The sequence below is a fragment of the Pseudophryne corroboree genome, chromosome 3 (genome assembly GCF_028390025.1).
Source record: "Pseudophryne corroboree isolate aPseCor3 chromosome 3, aPseCor3.hap2, whole genome shotgun sequence".
Taxonomy (NCBI): Eukaryota; Metazoa; Chordata; class Amphibia; order Anura; family Myobatrachidae; genus Pseudophryne; species Pseudophryne corroboree.
Genome location: NC_086446.1, coordinates 337,140,923 through 337,162,163, shown reverse-complemented (window position 1 = coordinate 337,162,163; position 21,241 = coordinate 337,140,923). Strand labels below are relative to the sequence as shown.

Below are 21,241 nucleotides of genomic sequence, written 5' to 3'. Positions count from 1 at the left end.
AGGGCAAATTGGGACATGGAGGTAAGCATCCCTGATGTCCCGGGACACCATATAGTCCCCTTCTTCCTGGTTCGCTATCACTGCTCTGAGTGACTCCATCTTGATTTGAACCTTTGTATGTAAGTGTTCAAATATTTCAGATTTAGAATAGGTCTCACCGAGCCGTCTGGCTTCAGTACCACAATATAGTGTGGAATAATACCCCTTTCCTTGTTGTAGGAGGGGTACTTTGATTATCACCTGCTGGGAATACAGCTTGTGAATTGTTTCCACTACTGCCTCCCTGTCGGAGGGAGACGTTGGTAAAGCAGACTTCAGGAACCTGCGAGGGGGAGACGTCTCGAATTTCCAATCTGTACCCCTGGGATACTACTTGTAGGATCCAGGGGTCCACTTGCGAGTGAGCCCACTGCGTGCTGAAACTCTTGAGACGACCCCCCCACCGCACCTGAGTCCGCTTGTACGGCCCCAGCGTCATGCTGAGGACTTGGCAGAAGCGGTGGAGGGCTTCTGTTCCTGGGAATGGGCTGCCTGCTGCAGTCTTCTTCCCTTTCCTCTATCCCATGGCAGATATGACTGGCCTTTTGCCCGCTTGCCCTTATGGGGACGAAAGGACTGAGGCTGAAAAGACGTTGTCTTTTTCTCCTTTATACGGCAATACTTCCATGTGCCGTTTGGAATCTGCATCACCTGACCACTGTCGTGTCCATAAACAACTTCTGGCAGATATGGACATCGCACTTACTCTTGATGCCAGAGTGCAAATATCCCTCTGTGCATCTCGCATATATAGAAATGCATCCTTTAAATGCTCTATAGTCAATAAAATACTGTCCCTGTCAAGGGTATCAATATTTTCAGTCAGGGAATCCGACCAAGCCACCCCAGCGCTGCACATCCAGGCTGAGGCGATCGCTGGTCGCAGTATAACACCAGTATGTGTGTATATACTTTTTAGGATATTTTCCAGCCTCCTATCAGCTGGCTCCTTGAGGGCGGCCCTATCTGGAGACGGTACCGCCACTTGTTTTGATAAGCGTGTGAGCGCCTTATCCACCCTAAGGGGTGTTTCCCAACGCGCCCTAACTTCTGGCGGGAAAGGGTATACCGCCAATAATTTTCTATCGGGGGAAACCCACGCATCATCACACACTTCATTTAATTTATCTGATTCAGGAAAAACTACAGGTAGTTTTTTCACACTCCACATAATACCCTTTTTTGTGGTACTTGTAGTATCAGAAATATGTAACACCTCCTTCATTGCCCTTAACAAGTAACGTGTGGCCCTAAAGGAAAATACGTTTGTTTCTTCACCGTCGACACTGGAGTCAGTGTCCGTGTCTGTGTCGACCGACTGAGGTAAAAGGACGTTTTAACGCCCCTGACGGTGTTTGAGACGCCTGGACAGGTACTAATTGGTTTGCCGGCCGTCTCATGTCGTCAACCGACCTTGCAGCGTGTTGACATTATCACGTAATTCCTTAAATAAGCCATCCATTCCGGTGTCGACTCCCTAGAGAGTGACATCACCATTACAGGCAATTGCTCCGCCTCCTCACCAACATCGTCCTCATACATGTCGACACACACGTACCGACACACAGCACACACACAGGGAATGCTCTGATAGAGGACAGGACCCCACTAGCCCTTTGGAGAGACAGAGGGAGAGTTTGCCAGCACACACCAAAACGCTATAATTATACAGGGACAACCTTTATATAAGTGTTTTTCCCTTATAGCATCTTAATATATATAATCATATCGCCAAATAAGTGCCCCCCCTCTCTGTTTTAACCCTGTTTCTGTAGTGCAGTGCAGGGGAGAGCCTGGGAGCCTTCCCACCAGCATTTCTGTGAGGGAAAATGGCGCTGTGTGCTGAGGAGAATAGGCCCCGCCCCCTTTTCGGCGGGCTTCTTCTCCCGTTTTTCTGAGACCTGGCAGGGGTTAAATACATCCATATAGCCCCCAGGGGCTATATGTGATGTATTTTTTAGCCAGAACAAGGTATTCTCATTGCTGCCCAGGGCGCCCCCTGCAGCGCCCTGCACCCTCCGTGACCGCTGGTGTGAAGTGTGTGACAACAATGGCGCACAGCTGCAGTGCTGTGCGCTACCTCATGAAGACTGAAAAGTCTTCTGCCGCCGGTTTCTGGACCTCTTCACTTTTCGGCATCTGCAAGGGGGTCGGCGGCGCGGCTCCGGGACCGGACTCCATGGCTGGGCCTGTGTTCGATCCCTCTGGAGCTAATGGTGTCCAGTAGCCTAAGAAGCCAATCCATCCTGCACGCAGGTGAGTTCGCTTCTTCTCCCCTAAGTCCCTCGTTGCAGTGAGCCTGTTGCCAGCAGGACTCACTGTAAAATAAAAAACCTAAAAACTTTTTCTAAGCAGCTCTTTAGGAGAGCCACCTAGATTGCACCCTGCTCGGACGGGCACAAAAACCTAACTGAGGCTTGGAGGAGGGTCATAGGGGGAGGAGCCAGTGCACACCACCTGATCCTAAAGCTTTATTTTTGTGCCCTGTCTCCTGCGGAGCCGCTAATCCCCATGGTCCTGACGGAGTCCCCAGCATCCACTAGGACGTCAGAGAAAAGGGGGATAGTCTGTGTCAACCACATTATAAAAGCTGGGGTGATAAATGCTTGGAAATCCGACCACTTTCATTCTGCATACATGTGTGACACAGTAACATCCTGGAAGACTGTCATGCAAAAAGGTTTGTAATACGTGTCTTATTACTATTCTGTTATTTCATTTTACGTTTTCATTTTTTTGTTGTTTCCCAAACTCTCCTCTAGTCGTAATAAATACGGCACTAGAATTAAAATGTTAACATTTCTTAAAAATATAAGCCATGATTTACAGTGGGCCGCATTTTAGCTGAGCTCCTGAGTAGAATCTCTCTCAATCCTACTCTCTATCTACCTCTAGAGAGCTAATTTCTACTCCACTGCTTTCCCTAGTGGTAGGGGAGTGTGATGAGACCTGTTTGGACCTCAGGGACTGTTATCCATCGGAGTCTGGTCATCAGCGTGGACTGCCTGCATAACCGCCAACATCCTGTTGGTGCGAAAATAGAGTGCATAGGCTATTCTGCCTCTGCTGGGGTGAAACTTACTGCCTCTCACTAGTGTGCGTGTCGTGCTGACTCTCTGTGATTCTCCTGCAATAGAAGGAGAGCTGTGAGGCGAGTCAGAGGCGTTACAGGCCTTGTTGTGATCTCTTCTCCACTACCTTTACTCTCTGCATCCATAGAGCTTACCTGCTGGTGCGCTGGACGCTCTGGGTGGATGGCTACTGGGCGGTTCACCCTGCAGACTGGCTTCTGGATTCTCAGGGTTGCGGCTGCTGTCCTCTGGTGCCTGTTCCCTGTACATAGGATCCTCGTTGCTTCCTGTGTACGGCATCTGTGCCTCTCTCTGCCTATCCCAGTGGCTACTTGGACCGTCCCACTCCATCCGCCGCTGTGTTCTGCGCAGGCTCTCCACTCATCTCTGGGTGGATCTTCCTGACTGGAGTCCACATGTATGTCTTGTAGTGCCAGCCTTCCTTCTCCCTGTCCTGCAGTGGGTGTGACTTTGGATTTTTGACATTACCTCACTGTCGGTACCTACATGGAGGGCTATTGTGACAGTTGCTGAACTCCTGCTGCCCATCATCTGCTGAACTTATCTCAGCATCTCCTGTCAGGGACTCATTCTTTGAGGCATTACTCCCAATCACCATAGTATTGGTCTTCCTTCCATAGCCTTTCCCTGCCCTCTTCCTGTTTTTTCCCCTCTGCCATGCCATACTTTCACTGTCTTGCCATTCCTCACAGTGACCCTGCACCCCTATTCTCTGCCATATTGCTGATCAGTGCTGACTAACTGGGTAATTATCCCACTTAGTGTGCCACTGATCGATTTTATTTACTTCTGTTTTGCAGTATCATAACTTGTGTACTGCAGTATATTTAATTTTAAATGCTTCTCCTTTTGTATGTGTATTGCCAATAGCATGTCAAGGCAGTTTCTGTACTGTTCATTTACAGTGCTTTGTAAAATCTGCATTACATAGTTTTCTTACTTGGGAAATTCTAACGTTTATGTTGCAATACTGCCCCCTAGTGTTGCACATTAATATTACATGTAATATTTTGGTGTCAACAATATTGGATATAGGTGTTGTTATATTTTCTGATTCATTTACTCACTGAGTCTGATTCATTCTGTGTACCAACATGTCAATGTTTCATAGTACATTGATCGCCAAAACACTGGCGACAGATTTGCTGAAACTACTACTGCCTGAGTTAGATTAACTATTTGACTGCTTAATGTCCTCTTTTGACCTTGTTCTGACCACCCAGTCTGCCATGCTACACAGGAACAGGGCGTAGATCATTCCAAGGTTTCATTTGATCCTCATCCTGACCCAGACCCGGCATTTGCTACTTATGTAGGTGAAGGCACTGAAACTAATCACCTACAGTCACTGCTCACGCCTCACCTTGTTAACGTAGGATCTGTGAAGGTTTCCACTTGTGTTCTGGGGCAGACTCTGATTAACCCATTCCTCCCGGCATTAACCCAAATCTCAGCCCTTAAATGGGGGCCAGATACATTTTTGGAGGACAAAACCCACTTATTACCCACTGGGAGAGAGGGGGTTCATGGAAGTACTAGTGTTACATAGAAACATAGAATGTAACGGCAGATAAGAACCACTTGGCCCATCTAGTCTGCCCCTTTTTTTTTACCATATTTTTTATCTCAAACTGTAATTGATCCTTATTTCTTTGTAAGGATATCCTTATGTCTATCCCATGCATGTTTAAATCGCTCTACTGTCTTAGCCTCTACCACCTCTGATGGGAGGCTATTCCACTTATCCACTACTCTTTCTGTGAAGTAATTTTTCTTCAAATTTCCCCTGAACCTACCTCCTTCCAGTTTCAGTGCATGTCCTTGTGTCCTATTGCTTCTGTTCATTTGAAGAATGTTTCCCCCCTGGACTTTGTTAAAACCCTTGATATATTTGAAAGTTTCTATCATGTCCCCCCTTTCCTTTCTCTGATCCAAACTGTACATATTGAGATTTTTTTAGTTTTTCTGGGTATGTTTTGTGGTGTAGGCCATGCACCATTTTAGTTGCCCTTCTTTGTACAGTCTCTAATGTATTAATATCCTTTTGAAGATATGGCCTCCAGAACTGAACACAGTATTCTAGATGAGGCCGTACCAATGACCTATACAGTGGCATTATTACTTCTTTCTTTATGCTGCTGCTTCCTCTCCCAATGCAGCCAAGCATCTGGCTAGCCTTCCTCATTGCTTTGTTCCATTGCTTACCTGCCTTTAAGCCACCTGAAATAGTGACTCCTACATCCCTTTCCTCCTGAGTAGTTTCTAGTATAGTGCCATTAATACTATATTTAGCCTTTGGATTTCTGAGACCCAAGTACATGATTTCGCATTTTTTGGCATTAAACTGTAATTGCCACACTCTTGACCATTTCTCTAGTCTACTTAGATCCTCAATCATTTGTGTTACCCCTCCTGATGTGTCTACCCTGTTGTATACCTTTGTGTCATCTGCAAAAAGGCATACTTTGCCTTTAATGCCATTTGCAATGTCACCAATAAAGATATTAAAAGGCACTGGTCCAAGTACAAATCCCTGGGGTACTCCACTGGTAACATTTCTCTCCTGTGAATGCACTCCATTTACTCCAACCCTCTGTTTTCTATCCTGCAACCATTCAACAATTTTAGTATCTAATCCCAAGCTTTCAAGTTTATTTAGCAGTCTGCGATGTAGAACAGTGTCAAAAGCCGTACTAAAGTCTAGATAAGCTATATCCACAGCTCCACCTTTATCTATCACACAGTCAAAAAGTCAATAAGGTTTGTTTGAGATGATCTGCCCACAGTGAATCCATGCTGTTTGGGATATGTAAATTGCTGGATTGAGATAATCTATAACTCTTTCTTTTAAGAGTGTTTCCATCAATTTCCCTACTACTGATGTAAGACTCACTGGTCTGTAGTTGTTTACCTCTTCCTTGCTTCCACTTTTGTGCAATGGGACTACGTTCGCTCTTTTCAAGTCCTCTGGAATAACTCCTGTAGCTAATGACTGGTTGTATAATTATGTTAATGGTGCTACCAGCACCTCTTTACGCTCTTAAATGTACTTGTTTCATTTTCCTGATTATATTATTATTATCAGTTTCTTATATAGCGCAGCATATTCCGTTGCGTTTTACAATTAGGACAGTAATAGAACAAAACTGGGCAAAAACAGACAGACACAAAGGTAGGAAGGCCCTGCTCGCAAGCTTACAATCTATAGAATATCCCTGCAACTTAACTGTGGCCCCTTCCCCTCTCTTTCAGTAGGGAATACTGAGCAAAAATAATTATTAAGATGATCTGCTATAACATTCTCTCCCTCAACAAGACTCCCAGTCTCCGTGTTTAGTTTTATTATTCAGCCTTTTGTTTTTTTTTTCCTTTCGGTTATAAACCTAATAGAACAATAATGGTAAATTACCTTGCATCAACAGCATGGCAAAGGGACAAGGGTTATACAAAGAAAGAATAACATCATGCAAGATGTATTTATGGAACCCTCTAGCTTCATTATTGTTCTATTACCTATGTATACAGCCAGATCTCTATCAACGATTTACTTACCCTGTATGGTTATATGTGTTTGATCTTTTTATGCTATGTTGTGCATTTATATTTTATTTAACTTATTTTCACTAAGTTTTATTACACATCTGTGTAGAAGCTATGTTCTACACCTTAACACTGCTGTCACTTGGTTTCAATTGTGTTTGTTTGTACAGACTGTTACCTTGGTAACCAGTCCTGTGTTCTCCTTCCCCAGCCTGCCCCCGGTGCTGCTCCGGCGATGACGTCACTTCCGCTGTCAGTCACGGGACAGCGTCCGGCGGTGAGCAGGATCAGAGGGAATTGTAAGTATAAAGTTGTTTGATTTCACCTGCACGATATCCTGATGATGGGTTATCATTCCCCAAAACGTTGAAGTGTTTGCACTGATGTGTGTGCACTAAAGTTGTCTTTGCCTTACGAGCCTTGGAGTACCGCCTCGTTTTTCTACATATGCAGGGGGTTACAATACCCCAGGAGGACACAAAAGCAAGATAAAGTATTTGGGGTCCAGCTGCCCTGTTGGAGTGCCAGGTTCGCGTGTGGGAACACTAAAATAACACATCCTAGATCTGAATGAATGAAATATTCTTATTAAATACTTTGTTCTTTACATAGTTGAATGTGCTGACAACAAAATCACACAAAAATTATCAATGGAAATCAAATTTATTAACCCATGGAGGTCTGGATTTGGAGTCACCCTCAAAATTAAAGTGGAAAAACACACTACAGGCTGATCCAACTTTGATGTTATGTCCTTAAAACAAGTCAAAATGAGGCTCAGAAACTGGGCGGAAACTGGCCGTTTTATGGGAGTGTGCGGAAAAACGCAGGCGTTCGAGTTGCAAAACGCAGGAGTGGCTGGAGAAATGGGGGAGTGGTTGGGCGAACGCTGGATGTGTTTGTGACGTCAAACCAGGAACGAAAAGGACTGAGCTGGTCAAAATGGCTGAGTAAGTCTGGAGCTACTCAGAAACTGCTAAGAAATTTCTATTCGCAATTCTGCTAATCTTTCGTTCGCAATTCTGCTAAGCTAAGATACACTCCCAGAGGGCGGCGGCTTAGCGTGTGCAATGCTGCTAAAAGCAGCTAGCGAGCGAACAACTCTGAATCACCCCCATGGTTTGGACAGCAGAAAAATTGCAGAGAGGGTAGACAGAGTGCACTGTGTCTCAGCATGCATTGCTGGACATCAGGGGCGTCACTAATAGTGGTGACACCTGGTGCATTTAATGTCTGCACACCCGGACAAAAAAGGTGGAGTGGTCTTGTGGGTAGTATGTAGCCTCACGACCCAAACCCCGTTTCGTCTCCAAGAGATGAGGGCTGCCCCCCTGCAGTGCTGGCTCCTGCACAATGACAGGAGCTGGGTGCTGCATGTAATGTCACAGTGCAGCACCTGGCTGCTGTCAGTGAAGAGGAGTTGGCACTTTGGTGTCTCACCTAGGGGGGGTAACACCTGAGTGCAGCCCGCACTCCAATTGTCACGCCATAGCTGGACACAGAAAAAAAAAATCTGTGCACAGCCAGCAAGTGGGCAATACCTGCAAAGAGTCTTTAAAAATGATATCAGTGCCCATCCAAATGCCACTGCCCCCACCCGGCTGGCAAAATTTTCTTGTGGAGAACACTGTATAATTAAAATGCATAATTAGTTTATTATGACAATTTATAATAACGAACTATAAGTTTGTCACAAATAAAATGTCACAGCGACTATTTGAATAAGCAGCGTACATCTTATGACTTTGAGAAATTCATAGCTTATATGTTTTGTCACTATTAATACATTATAATAATATGTATGAGTTACTGATTCAAGGATGCTAAAAACGTACTAACAGTTGCAATAAGAGATACATATCCAAATGTGCTTGGTTGTTTTCAAACGCATTATGCCACTGTGTTTTTTATTTATTTATATATTTATTAACAGTATATATAAAAGGAAGGAGAGCCGAGCCGGGCCGGGCAGCGCTACCTCGCCAGCATCACTATTGGGGGAGGTGCGGCCCTTTTGAAGTCAATAATGGGTGTATGCCCCAGCATCAACGTCATTAAAGGGTGTGTGTCCACCACTTACGAAGGTGCTGAGGATGCCCCAAAGCATGGCATCTATTCACACAGCTGCAGCAAAGCACCGAGCAGGATATTTTAGCAGGGTGCCACTAAAAGGGCAGGGTGCATTTTGCCTTTTAAAAATCAGGCAGGTCATGGCGCCCTGCTGAAACAGCCTAGCGTTCTTGTAGTCTGTAGAGGATGCTGGGGTCCACATTAGTACCATGGGGTATAGACGGGTCCACCAGGAGCCATTGGCACTTTAAGTTTGCGAGTGTGGACTGGCTCCTCCCTCTATGCCCCTCCTACCAGACTCAGTTTAGAAACTGTGCCCGAGGGGACGGACATTTTCCAGAGAAGGATTTAACACAGATAGTGGCGAGATTCATACCAGCTCACACATAAAAAGCACATCACTCTAAATGAGCTTGAAAACTCAGCAACCGCTGAAACATTACTTACCAAGTAACAATGCAGTACATAACTAAAACGAAGTTGTACTGAACTAAATAACGATTGCAGGAAAACGTAGTGCTGAGCGGGCGCCCAGCATCCTCTACGGACTACGAGAAAAGGATTTACCGGTAGGTAACCAAAATCCTATCTTCTCTTACGTCCTAGAGGATGCTGGGGTCCGCATTAGTACCATGGGGATGTACCAAAGCTCCCAGAACGGGAGGGAGAGCGCGGAGGCTCCTGCAGAACTGCTTGACTGAACTTGAGGTCATCAGAGGCTAAAGTATCGAACTTGTAGAACTTTGCAAACGTGTTCGACCCAGACCAAGTTGCAGCTCGGCAAAGTTGTAAAGCCGAGACACCCCGGGCAGCCAGCCGCTGTTGGGTCCGCTCAGAGAAGCTCCGCCCCCAAAATGGCGCTGTCTTCCCGCTCTTCACAAGTATTATACTGGCCTGCGGTAAAATGCTGGCTGAGATCCACGGACCCCGACAGGCTTGCTGACCAGTGCAGGGTTCAGGCCCTGGCTCAGAGCGCCCCACTAAGTACCGCTGAACCTCCAGAGCGCAGTTAGTACTGCGCTCCTACCCTGTTGCCATCTTTACACCGCCCCCCCCCCTCCCTCCCGCTTGTTAGGGGGGGTCGGTGACTCACTCGCCACTGATTTTCAGGTCTGTAAGGGGGTGGCGGCATGCTGCTGGGGTGAGCGATCCCCTGTGGCGGGGAACGATCTATCCCCTCAGGAGCTCAGTGTCCTGTCAGCGGAGATAGTGGCTCAGACCCCGCAGGGCGGACACTACTCCCCCCTCTTCCTTAGTCCCACGAAGCAGGGAGGCTGGTGCCAGCAGCCTCCCTGTAAAATAATGAGCTCAAAAAAAAAAAAAAACTTTACTAAAAGAAGCTCTGTAGAGCTCCCCTAGCTGTGACCGGCTCCTCCGGGCACATTTTCTAAACTGAGTCTGGTAGGAGGGGCATAGAGGGAGGAGCCAGCCCACACTCTCAAACTCTTAAAGTGCCTATACCCCATGGTACTAATGTGGACTCCAGCATCCTCTAGGACGTAAGAGAAATAATAATAATAATAAATAATAATAAACAGACCACCACTACAGACGGGTACACAACATGCGACAGTGCGACCCTGCAACGCAGTGTAACGCTATATCGCAATCGCCGTACACACTAAATGATCCGCCGAGATATAGCATTACATGCTGCATGTAACACCGTCATGTTAGCCGTGGAATCGTCCCGTTGGACTTGAAGAACATCCAATGGGACGATTCAATGAACGACGGCCAGGAACAACGGATTGGAAATACACACTTTATGATCTGTACAATATATTGTTCTGATCTGCATGGGATATATATTACAATGTGTACACAGCTTAAATATGAGTAATCAGTAGTTGGGAGAAAAACGTATGTGTTTATCTTTCATACATGTGCACTATTTGTGTTTCTACAGTAAAACAAGTAATAATAGTTTTGCATTGCAAATCTAGACCCCTACACTCACCTCCATTGTGGTGTTTTAGTGCCAGGCAAACTTCAACTATCTGTACTCCAAGCTCATAATAAAAGTCTCCAACACCCAACATTTCTGACCAGAATCCTTTACCAGCTGAGAAAGCAAATAGCAAAATTTAGGAATTGTTTTGTGCAAAATGTTAGTGATAAGAATTGGGAATTAATATATTTCATACATTTTTTTTCTGGTTCCTATTCAAACCTCTGATTCTTGGTGAGGTAAAAATACATAATAGGGATGATTCCCTAACCAACGTTTGCAATTGAATAGCAGGTTGTAATTCCCACTAGGAATGGTGGATAAAGTTAAAGTTATATATTACGCCTTACAATAATGCTCTTTGTATAGTGTAACTGTTCACTACACATAGCAGAGGCAGCTATTTTGTGGATTGAACCAATATTCATAACAATGTCTATTATCAAATCATTAGTTCTAATTAACTAATAGTAAGTAATGAAAAACTGGATAAGTGCACAAAATGGCTGCCTCTATTATGTTGCTTACAAAGTATTCAAATTATATAACCAGTTCTTACTATTCTCAGATACAGCTACACACTATTCCATTATGAAGGATTAGTTGGAAATCCTGATTGAACGCAGGCTTTCAGAGCAGCTCACATGGTCAGCAGCAGTGATATGGCCTATACATTTTGCGACAAAGCAACATCATTATGGTGCAGATTCAATTAGCCACATTAAGTGCAGATTTTACTGTGGGTTACATAACCACACATATTGCAGCCTATTTTCAGCATACAGGCTCCTGTGACTTCACTATTCAATTAGAAAATGCATTTCACGGAAGTACGTCTGCATGGCTTTCGCTGTGCTAAGTGTGAGGTAAAAAAACAAGTGAGGACATTACCCTGAACACCCAAAGTCAATAAGCTGGCAGTGTAGTATAGAAAGTCATTAGTGGCTATACATAAAGTATTTGGGCTCTTATAACGTGTCAAATGGTTATTTTTTCAATGCATTATTATATTACAGTGGGAAACAGTGATCGCAAATACTCGCTATAGCGCGTATTTTACGCGCTATAAGCAGTAAGGGACCCGGTTTTCAAAAATCAGCGGGTCCCACAGGACGCGCTGTGACGAGCGCTGCACACCGCGATCAGTAAATCCTCCTGCTGCCTCCCCGTCCCCTTCCAATTGATGCTACCGTTGCTACGCTCCCGGGTCACTGATAGACAGGGAGGGCGGAGCATAGTCGCTGCCGCCTCCCCGTCCAATGGATGCTGCGCTGCCGTGAGCCCGGGTGGAACATGGTTGGTGCCGCCTCCCCGTCCCCTTCCAATTGGTGCTGCGCTGCCGTGAGCCCCCCCCCCCCGTCACTGATAGACAGGGAGGGTGCCGCATGGTTGGTGCCGCCTCCCCGTCCCCTTGCAATAGCTGCCGAGAGCTACTCCCCGAGAACCCCCCCCCCAAGCCTCCCCCCTGGTCACTGACAGACATTGCTGCCGCTTCCCCTCACTCACAGACGGCCCGACACAGCAGAGAGTGCGGCGGCTATAACGGAGCAGTGATTACCTGGCGGTGGGGGGGGAGACGGCTTTGTCAGGCACAGTGTCTATGGAGCGCGAGCCTGGGGGCGGGCGGCAGGAGACGCGGAGTGGAGAGAGCTCTGTTCCCGGCTATTCTCAGCACCCAGCAACCCGGTAACAGGGATGGGCAGCTTGTGTTATTGTCTGTATATATACGTGTGTGTCGATGTTTGTTTATGATAAGTATGTGTGTGTCTGTATGTATAGGAGTGTGTGTGTGTGTGTGTGTGTGTGTGTGTGTGTGTGTTTTTAAACTAAAGCCAGAGGTGTCTAACTTAAAATCTGGTTGCCAAGAAGTGGGAACCCATCAGCTATATTTGGCAATTCATGTATGCAGTACCCTCTATTTGCACTGCCTTGGCATATCTGCACAAAGGTATAATGCCACTTGGGCTAGCGGGGTAGTACCACACTCATGCTCTGCCTGGCGCAATGTGTATAATAACGTGCTCTGCCTGGCGCAATGTGTATAGTAACGTGCTCTGCCTGGCGCAATGTGTATAGTAACGTGCTCTGCCTGGCGCAATGTGTATAGTAACGTGCTCTGCCTGGCGCAATGTGTATAGTAACGTGCTCTGCCTGGCGCAATGTGTATAGTAACGTGCTCTGCCTGGCGCAATGTGTATAGTAACGTGCTCTGCCTGGCGCAATGTGTATAGTAACGTGCTCTGCCTGGCGCAATGTGTATAGTAACGTGCTCTGCCTGGCGCAATGTGTATAGTAACGTGCTCTGCCTGGCGCAATGTGTATAGTAACGTGCTCTGCCTGGCGCAATGTGTATAGTAACGTGCTCTGCCTGGCGCAATGTGTATAGTAACGTGCTCTGCCTGGCGCAATGTGTATAGTAACGTGCTCTGCCTGGCGCAATGTGTATAGTAACGTGCTCTAACAGGCGCAATGTGTATAATAACGTGCTCTAACTGGCCCAAAGTGTATAACGTGCTGTACCTGGTGCAAAGTGTATAACGTGCTGTACCTGGTGCAAAGTGTATAACGTGCTGTACCTGGCGCAAAGTGTATAACGTGCTATACCTGGCGCAGTGTGCATAGGAGGTTCTACCTGGTGCAATGTGTATAAGCGGCACCACTGTGTGGTGTAATGTGAATTGGCACTATTATGTGGTCACACCCTGTCCCCATGAAGCCACGCCCCTAAAATTTAGCAACGCGCCTTTGGCGCGCGCCGCCTGTGCTTTGCTAGCTAGGGGGTGGAACACTAATTCACTTTCTGCCTAAGGGCACCAAAATGTTTCGTTACAGCTCTGGTGCAGGGTGTCCTGCATGCTACACAGCCCAGCAGCACTGTCACCCCATCCCCCCACCTTGCAACACTTTTGTAGTGTCCAAACAAGATTAAGATTAATACGAACCTTTATTCCGATGGGACCCAGAAAAAGACCGGTAGGACCCCAATTTCTAAAAGTGAGGGGTCCATGGGACCCACTTTTTTGGGGGCTCAGCGCGATCACTGGGGAAAGGGATACAGGTTGAGTAACCCATACCCAAATAATCCAAAATACGGTATATTCCGAAATACGGAATTTTTTGAGTGAGAGTGAGATAGTGAAACCTTTGTTTTCTGATGGCTCAATGTACAAACTTTGTTTAATACACAAAGTTATTATGACTATTGTATTTAAGGCTGTGTTTGTAAGGTATATATATATGATACATACAATTAATTGTATGTATGTACACAAACTTTGTTTAATGCACAAAGTAATTAAAAATATTGGCAAAAATTACCTTCAGGCTGTGGGGTATATGCAATTGCGCTCGAATTCCCGAAATTGTCGAATTTCAGGAATTTTTCGCCCCAAAAAAAAAAAAATCGTCAATGCAATTCAGTGCTTTCCGTCAAAAAAACGGACTTTCAAAATTCGACTTTTTGAAATTCGACTTTTGTCAAATTCGACTTTTCTGCAATGATACAAGTGCTGCAATTCGACCAAAGTGTATTCAATTCAAGTTTGGAAATTCGACAACAGTGCTTTTAGACAGTAAATTCGTCATTTTCAATCCGCCACACTTTGGAGGGTGAAACCAATAAAAAAAAATTAAAACATGTTTTTTTTTGTGTTTTTTTTTTTTGGTAATAGCATATCTATTTATATTAGAAGGGATTAGGTACTTGGTTTGTCTTTTTTGGAGGCACAAGTATTATTTATATATTTTTTAAAATATATATATATTTTTTTTTTTTTTTTTTATAGCTGGAACGGTAAAATCAAGGAAAAAAATGGCGTGGGGTCCCCCCTCCAAAGCATAACCAGCCTCGGGCTCTTCGAGCTGGTCCTGGTTCTAAAAATGCGGGGAAAAATTTGACAGGGGATCCCCCGTATTTTTAAAACCAGCACCGGGCTCTGCGCCTGATGCTGGTGCAAAAAATACGGGGGACAAAAAGAGTAGGGGTCCCCCGTATTTTATACACCAGCATCGGGCTCCACTAGCTGGACAGATAATGCCACAGCCGGGGGTCACTTTTATACAGCGCCCTGCGGCCGTGGCATTAAATATCCAACTAGTCATCCCTGGCCGGGGTACCCTGGGGGAGTGGGGACCCCTTCAATCAAGGGGTCGTCCCCCCCAGCCACCCAAGGGCCAGGGGTGAAGCCCGAGGCTGTCCCCCCCATCCAAGGGCTGCGGATGGGAGGCTGATAGCCTTGAGGAAAATGTCAGAATATTGTTTTTTTCAGTAGTACTACAAGTCCCAGCAAGCCTCCCCCGCAAGCTGGTACTTGGAGAACCACAAGTACCAGCATGCGGGAGAAAAACGGGCCCGCTGGTACCTGTAGTACTACTGGGGAAAAAATACCCAAATAAAAACAGGACACACACACCGTGACAAGTACAACTTTATTACATACTGCCGACACACACATACTTACCTATGTTGACACGCCGACTGCCACAGTCTCCGACGATCCGAGGGTACCTGTGAAAAAATTATACTCACCTTCCAGCGTCCAGAGATAAATCCACGTCCAGAGTATAATCCAGGTACTTGGCAAAATAACAAAACGCAAAAACCCGTGCCAGCGGACTGAAAGGGGTCCCATGTTGACACATGAGACCCCTTTCCCCGAATGCAGAGACCTCTCCGTGACAGCTGTCACTGAAAGGTCTCTTCAGCCAATCAGCGAGTGCAACGTCCTTGCACTCTGCTGATTGGCTCTGCGCGTCTGAGCTCAGACAGCGCATCGCAAAGCCTCTCCATTATATTCAATGGTGGGAACTTTGCGGCTAGCGGTGGGGTCACCCGCCGGTCAGCGGCTGACCGCGGGTAACCCCCCCGCTGACAGCAAAGTTCCCACCATTGCAAGTAATGGAGAGAGCTGTGCGATGCGCTGTCACAGCACAGACAGCGCACAGCCAATCAGGTGAGCGCCACGTAGTAGCGCTTCCTGATTGGCTGAAGGGACCTCAGTGACAGGAGTCACGTGGGGTCCCGGCACATTCGGGGAAAGGGGTCTCATGTGTCAATATGGGACCCCTTTCAGTTTGGCATGGTCGGGTATGCGGTTTGTTTTTTTAACAAGTACGTGGATTATACTCTGGACGTGGATTTATCTCTGGACGCTGGAAGGGGAGTATCATTTTTTCACAGGTACCCTCGGATCGTCGGAGACTGTGGCAGTCGGCGTGTCAACATAGGTAAGTATGTGTGTGTCGGCAGTATGTAATAAAGTTGTACTTGTCACGGTGTGTGTGTCCTGTTTTTATTTGGGTATTTTTTCCCCAGTAGTACTACAGGTACCAGCGGGCCCGTTTTTCTCCTGCATGCTGGTACTTGTGGTTCTCCAAGTACCAGCTTGCGGGGGAGGCTTGCTGGGACTTGTAGTACTACTGGAAAAAAACAATATTCTGACATTTTTCTCAAGGCTATCAGCCTCCCATCCGCAGCCCTTGGATGGGGGGGGGGACAGCCTCGGGCTTCACCCCTGGCCCTTGGGTGGCTGGGGGGGGGGACCCCTTGATTGAAGGGGTCCCCACTCCCCCAGGGTACCCCGGCCAGGGGTGACTAGTTGGATATTTAATGCCACGGCCGCAGGGCGCTGTATAAAAGTGACCCCCGGCTGTGGCATTATCTGTCCAGCTAGTGGAGCCCGATGCTGGTGTAAAAAATACGGGGGACCCCTACTCTTTTTGTCCCCCGTATTTTTTGCGCCAGCACCAGGCGCAGAGCCCGGTGCTGGTTTTAAAAATACGGGGGATCCCCTATCAATTTTTCCCCCGCATTTTTAGACCCAGGACCAGCTCGAAGAGCCCGAGGCTGGTTATGCTTTGGAGGGGGGACCCCACGCCATTTTTTCCCGGGTTTTCCCCGTTTTTTTAATTCGCGGCAAAATCCGGCAAATCGTCCGTTTTTCGCCCGCGGCAATGTCGAATCCGTTTTTCATTGAATATGGTGAATTCCGGCAGCCACCTGCCGGAATTCACCTGTCGAATTGTGTCGAATTAAAAAAAACGGCGATAATTTGCCGCGATTCGCCCGCAATTGCATATACCCCTGTGTGTAAGGTGTATATGAAACATAAATGTATTCTGTGCTCAGACTTAGGTCCCACCGCCATGATATCTCATTATGGTATGCAATTATTCCAAAATACTGAAAAATACGATATCCAAAATACTTCTGGTCCCAAGCATTTTAGATATGGGATACTCAACCTGTATTAGGTAAGTGTTAATGACCAAATTAAAGAGAGTAATAAATTTGGGGAACCTAAACATGCCTGTAAGGTGGTTTTTATGTAATTTGAAGCCTTTGTGAAAATATTGTTAAAAAAACACATGTACTCCCAGCTGCAAGTTGAAAAGTTAATGTCTCTTCTATACAGCACCTCCACATACCTGACCCACATCCTTTCATCCATTATTCAGCTTTTTGTAGAAAATCGCCTCAAAAGTGACATGTCTTTTATTAGCCAGATCTGACTATTTAAAACCTTCTAAATGCTTTACTATCATTGGGGGCATATCAGAGGTTCAGATATTAGTCCTAACATTTTTAGCTTAAAATCTGGATATTTACCAACTTTGCTCCTACTCATTTAATAACAAAAAGTTTGGGCCATAAGTTTGTGACGTGTGGAAACCCACATAAACTGAACAGACTACAGCCAATGACTAGGTTAACCCTCAGTCAGGTGCATCTGGCCCGACAGGCGCCGCAAAGCTGTTCTCGCTCCCCTCTCTGCCCCAAGGGAGCGCAGGGGCCTGTCCCTCCTAGTACCTTCTATCTCTAGGTGCTGTTCGAAATCCCCCTAGTCAGTTTCCCGCCGCCTGCATGGCGTGCAGTAGTGACCCTCCTGCCCTCTCAGGCCCATTGCGCCCAAACTCGTCCGACTTTTGAAGGTTCATATTTCCTTTTATTTTCATCTACTAATTTTTTATTTTGCTCATTTTATGAATGAAAATTACAAAAGGTTGTGGATATTTTGCGGAAATATGTAGGTTTGTTCAGGGTGGCCTCTCAGGCACACTGCGCCTTCAAATTTCAGTATTTTTTGTATTACTTACTTTGAGGGTTTTTTTTAATCAGATTTCGAATATTCTCTCTTTGTATGTCCTAATGAAGGTCACTGATCACTTTAAGAGCGTTATAATTGAGTTAATTAGGTGCTAATGATGATTTTCTAAAAGGCGCCTGTCAGGCATACTGAACCCGGGAGTCCCAGAGGTGCGCCTGACGGAGGGTTATATGATCATTTCTTAAAAACAAATCCCCTTTTGAACTGGAGAAAAAGTCAATGAACTTACAGGCCAGAGGATCCACTCCAATTGTTGAACACATATCTTGAAACTGAACCCTGAACTGGGGATTCTTGCGAATTTCTTGCTTGTGTTTGCTAGCAAATTCTTCTAGGTTTGTTTTAAACATTTCTAACTGCTTGGACATCTACAAGAGAGACAAAAATAAGTACAAATTAGTAAAAAAATAAGAATTTACTTACCGATAATTCTATTTCTCGGAGTCCGTAGTGGATGCTGGGGTTCCTGAAAGGACCATGGGGAATAGCGGCTCCGCAGGAGACAGGGCACAAAAAGTAAAGCTTTAGGATCAGGTGGTGTGCACTGGCTCCTCCCCCTATGACCCTCCTCCAAGCCTCAGTTAGGTACTGTGCCCGGACGAGCGTACACAATAAGGAAGGATTTATGAATCCCGGGTAAGACTCATACCAGCCACACCAATCATACTGTACAACCTGTGATCTGAACCCAGTTAACAGTATGATAACAGCGGAGCCTCTGAAAGGATGGCTCACAACAATAATAACCCGATTTTTGTAACTATGTACAAGTAATGCAGATAATCCGCACTTGGGATGGGCGCCCAGCATCCACTACGGACTCCGAGAAATAGAATTATCGGTAAGTAAATTCTTATTTTCTCTATCGTCCTAGTGGATGCTGGGGTTCCTGAAAGGACCATGGGGATTATACCAAAGCTCCCAAACGGGCGGGAGAGTGCGGATGACTCTGCAGCACCGAATGAGAGAACTCCAGGTCCTCCTTAGCCAGGGTATCAAATTTGTAGGATTTTACAAACGTGTTTGCCCCTGACTAAATAGCCGCTCGGCAAAGTTGTAAAGCCGAGACCCCTCGGGCAGCCGCCCAAGATGAGCCCACCTTCCTTGTGGAATGGGCATTACATATTTTGGCTGTGGCAGGCCTGCCACAGAATGTGCAAGCTGAATTGTATTACACATCCAACTAGCAAAAGTCTGCTTAAAAGCAAGAGCACCCAGTTTGTTGGGTGCACACAGGATAACAGCAAGTCAGTTTTCCTGACTCCAGCCGTCCTGGAACCTATATTTTCAGGGCCCTGACCACATCTAGCAACTTGGAGTCCTCCAAGTCCCTAGTAGGCGCAAGACACCACAATAAGCTGGTTCAGGTGAAACACTGACACCACCTTAGGGAGAGAACTGGGGACGAGTCCGCAGCTCTGCCCTGTCCGAATGGACAAACAGATATGGGCTTTTTTGAGAAAAAAACCACCAATTTGACACTCGCCTGGTCCAGGCCAGGTCCAAGAGCATGTTCACTTTTCATGTGAGATGCTTCAAATCCACAGATTTGACTGGTTTTAAACCAATGTGTTTTGAGGAATCCCAGAACTACGTTGAGATCCCACAGTGCCACTGGAGGCACAAAAGGGGGTTGTATATGCAATACTCCCTTGACAAACTTCTGGACTTCAGGAACTGAAGCCAATTCTTTCTGGAAGAAAAATCGACAGGGCCGAAATTTGAACCTTAATGGACCCCAATTTGAGGCCCATAGACACTCCTGTTTGCAAGAAATGCAAGAATCGACCGAGTTGAAATTTCTTCGTGGGGCCTTCCTGGCCTCACACCACGCAACATATTTTCGCCACATGTGGTGATAATGTTGTGCGGTCACCTCCTTTCTGGCTTTGACCAGGGTAGGAATGACCTCTTCCTGAATGCCTTTTCCCTTAGGATCCGGCGTTCCACCGCCATGCCGTCAAACGCAGCTGCGGTAAGTCTTGGAACAGACATGGTACTTGCTGAAACAAGTCCCTTCTTAGCGGCAGAGGCCATAAGTCCTCTGTGAGCATCTCTTGAAGTTCCGGGTACCAAGTCCTTCTTGGCCAATCCGGAGCCATGAGTATAGTTCTTACTCCTCTACGTCTTATAATTCTCAGTACCTTAGGTATGAAAAGCAGAGGATGGAACACATACACCGACTGGTACACCCACGGTGTTACCAGAACGTCCACAGCTATTGCCTGAGGGTCTCTTAACCTGGCGCAATACCTGTCCCGTTTTTTGTTCAGACGGGACGCCATCATGTCCACCTTTGGTAATTCCCAACGGTTTACAATTATGTGGAAAACTTCCCCATGAAGTTCCCACTCTGCCGGGTGGAGGTCGTGCCTACTGAGGAAGTCTGCTTCCCAGTTTCCATTCCCGGAATGAAAACTGCTGACAGTGCTATCACATGATTTTCCGCCCAGCGAAAAGTCCTTGCAGTTTTTGCCACTGCCCTCCTGCTTCTTGTGCCGCCCTGTCTATTTACGTGGGCGACTGCCGTGATGTTTTATCCCACTGGATCAATACCGGCTGACCTTGAAGCAGAGGTCTTGCTAAGCTTAGAGCATTATAAATTTACCCTTAGCTATATTTATGTGGAGAAAAATCTCCAGACTTGATCACACTCCCTGGAAATTTTTTCCTTGTGTGACTGCTCCCCAGCCTCTCGGGCTGGCCTCCGTGGTCACCAACATCCAAAACTGAATGCCGAATCTGCGGCCCTCTAGAAGATGAGCACTCTGTAACCACCACAGGAGAGACACCCTTGTCCTTGGATATAGGGTTATCCGCTGATGCATCTGAAGATGCGATCCGGACCATTTGTCCAGCAGATCCCACTGAAAAGTTCTTGCATGAAATCTGCCGACTGGAATTGCTTCGAAGGAAGTCACCAATTTTTTACCATGGCCCTTGTGCAATGATGCACTGATTTTAGGAGGTTCCTGACTAGCTCGGATAACTCCCTGGCTTTCTCTTCCGGGAGAAACACCTTTTTCTGGACTGTGTCCAGAATCATCCCTAAGCACAGGAGACTTGTTGTCGGGATCAGCTGCGATTTTGGAATATTTAGAATCCACCCCTGCTGTTGTAACAGTATCCGAGATAGTGCTACTCCGACCTCCAACTGTTCCCTGGACTTTGCCCTTATCAGGAGATCGTCCAAGTAAGGGATAATTAAGACGCCTTTTCTTCGAAGAAGAACCATCATTTCGGCCATTACCTTGGTAAAGACCCGGGGTGCCGTAGACAATCCAAACGGCAGCGTCTGAAACTGATAGTGACAGTTCTGTACCACGAACCTGAGGTACCCTTAGTGATAAGGGCAAATTTGGGACATGGAGGTAAGCATCCCTGATGTCTCGGGACACCAGATAGTCCCCTTCTTCCCGGTTCGTTATCACTGCTCTGAGTGA

At 46.4% G+C, this 21,241-nt stretch overlaps 1 protein-coding gene across 1 annotated transcript in view; it reads right to left on the bottom strand.

The window, feature by feature from the left end:
• Positions 1 to 21,241, bottom strand: part of SNF8 (SNF8 subunit of ESCRT-II) — a 53,769-nt gene that overhangs the window by 15,580 nt on the left and 16,948 nt on the right. The window contains exons 3-4 of the mRNA XM_063959595.1: positions 18,028 to 18,166; positions 10,702 to 10,806 (exon numbers count right to left, since the gene is read on the bottom strand). Coding sequence (XP_063815665.1) covers positions 10,702 to 10,806; positions 18,028 to 18,166 — 244 coding nt within the window. The remainder of the gene's footprint in view (positions 1 to 10,701; positions 10,807 to 18,027; positions 18,167 to 21,241) is intronic.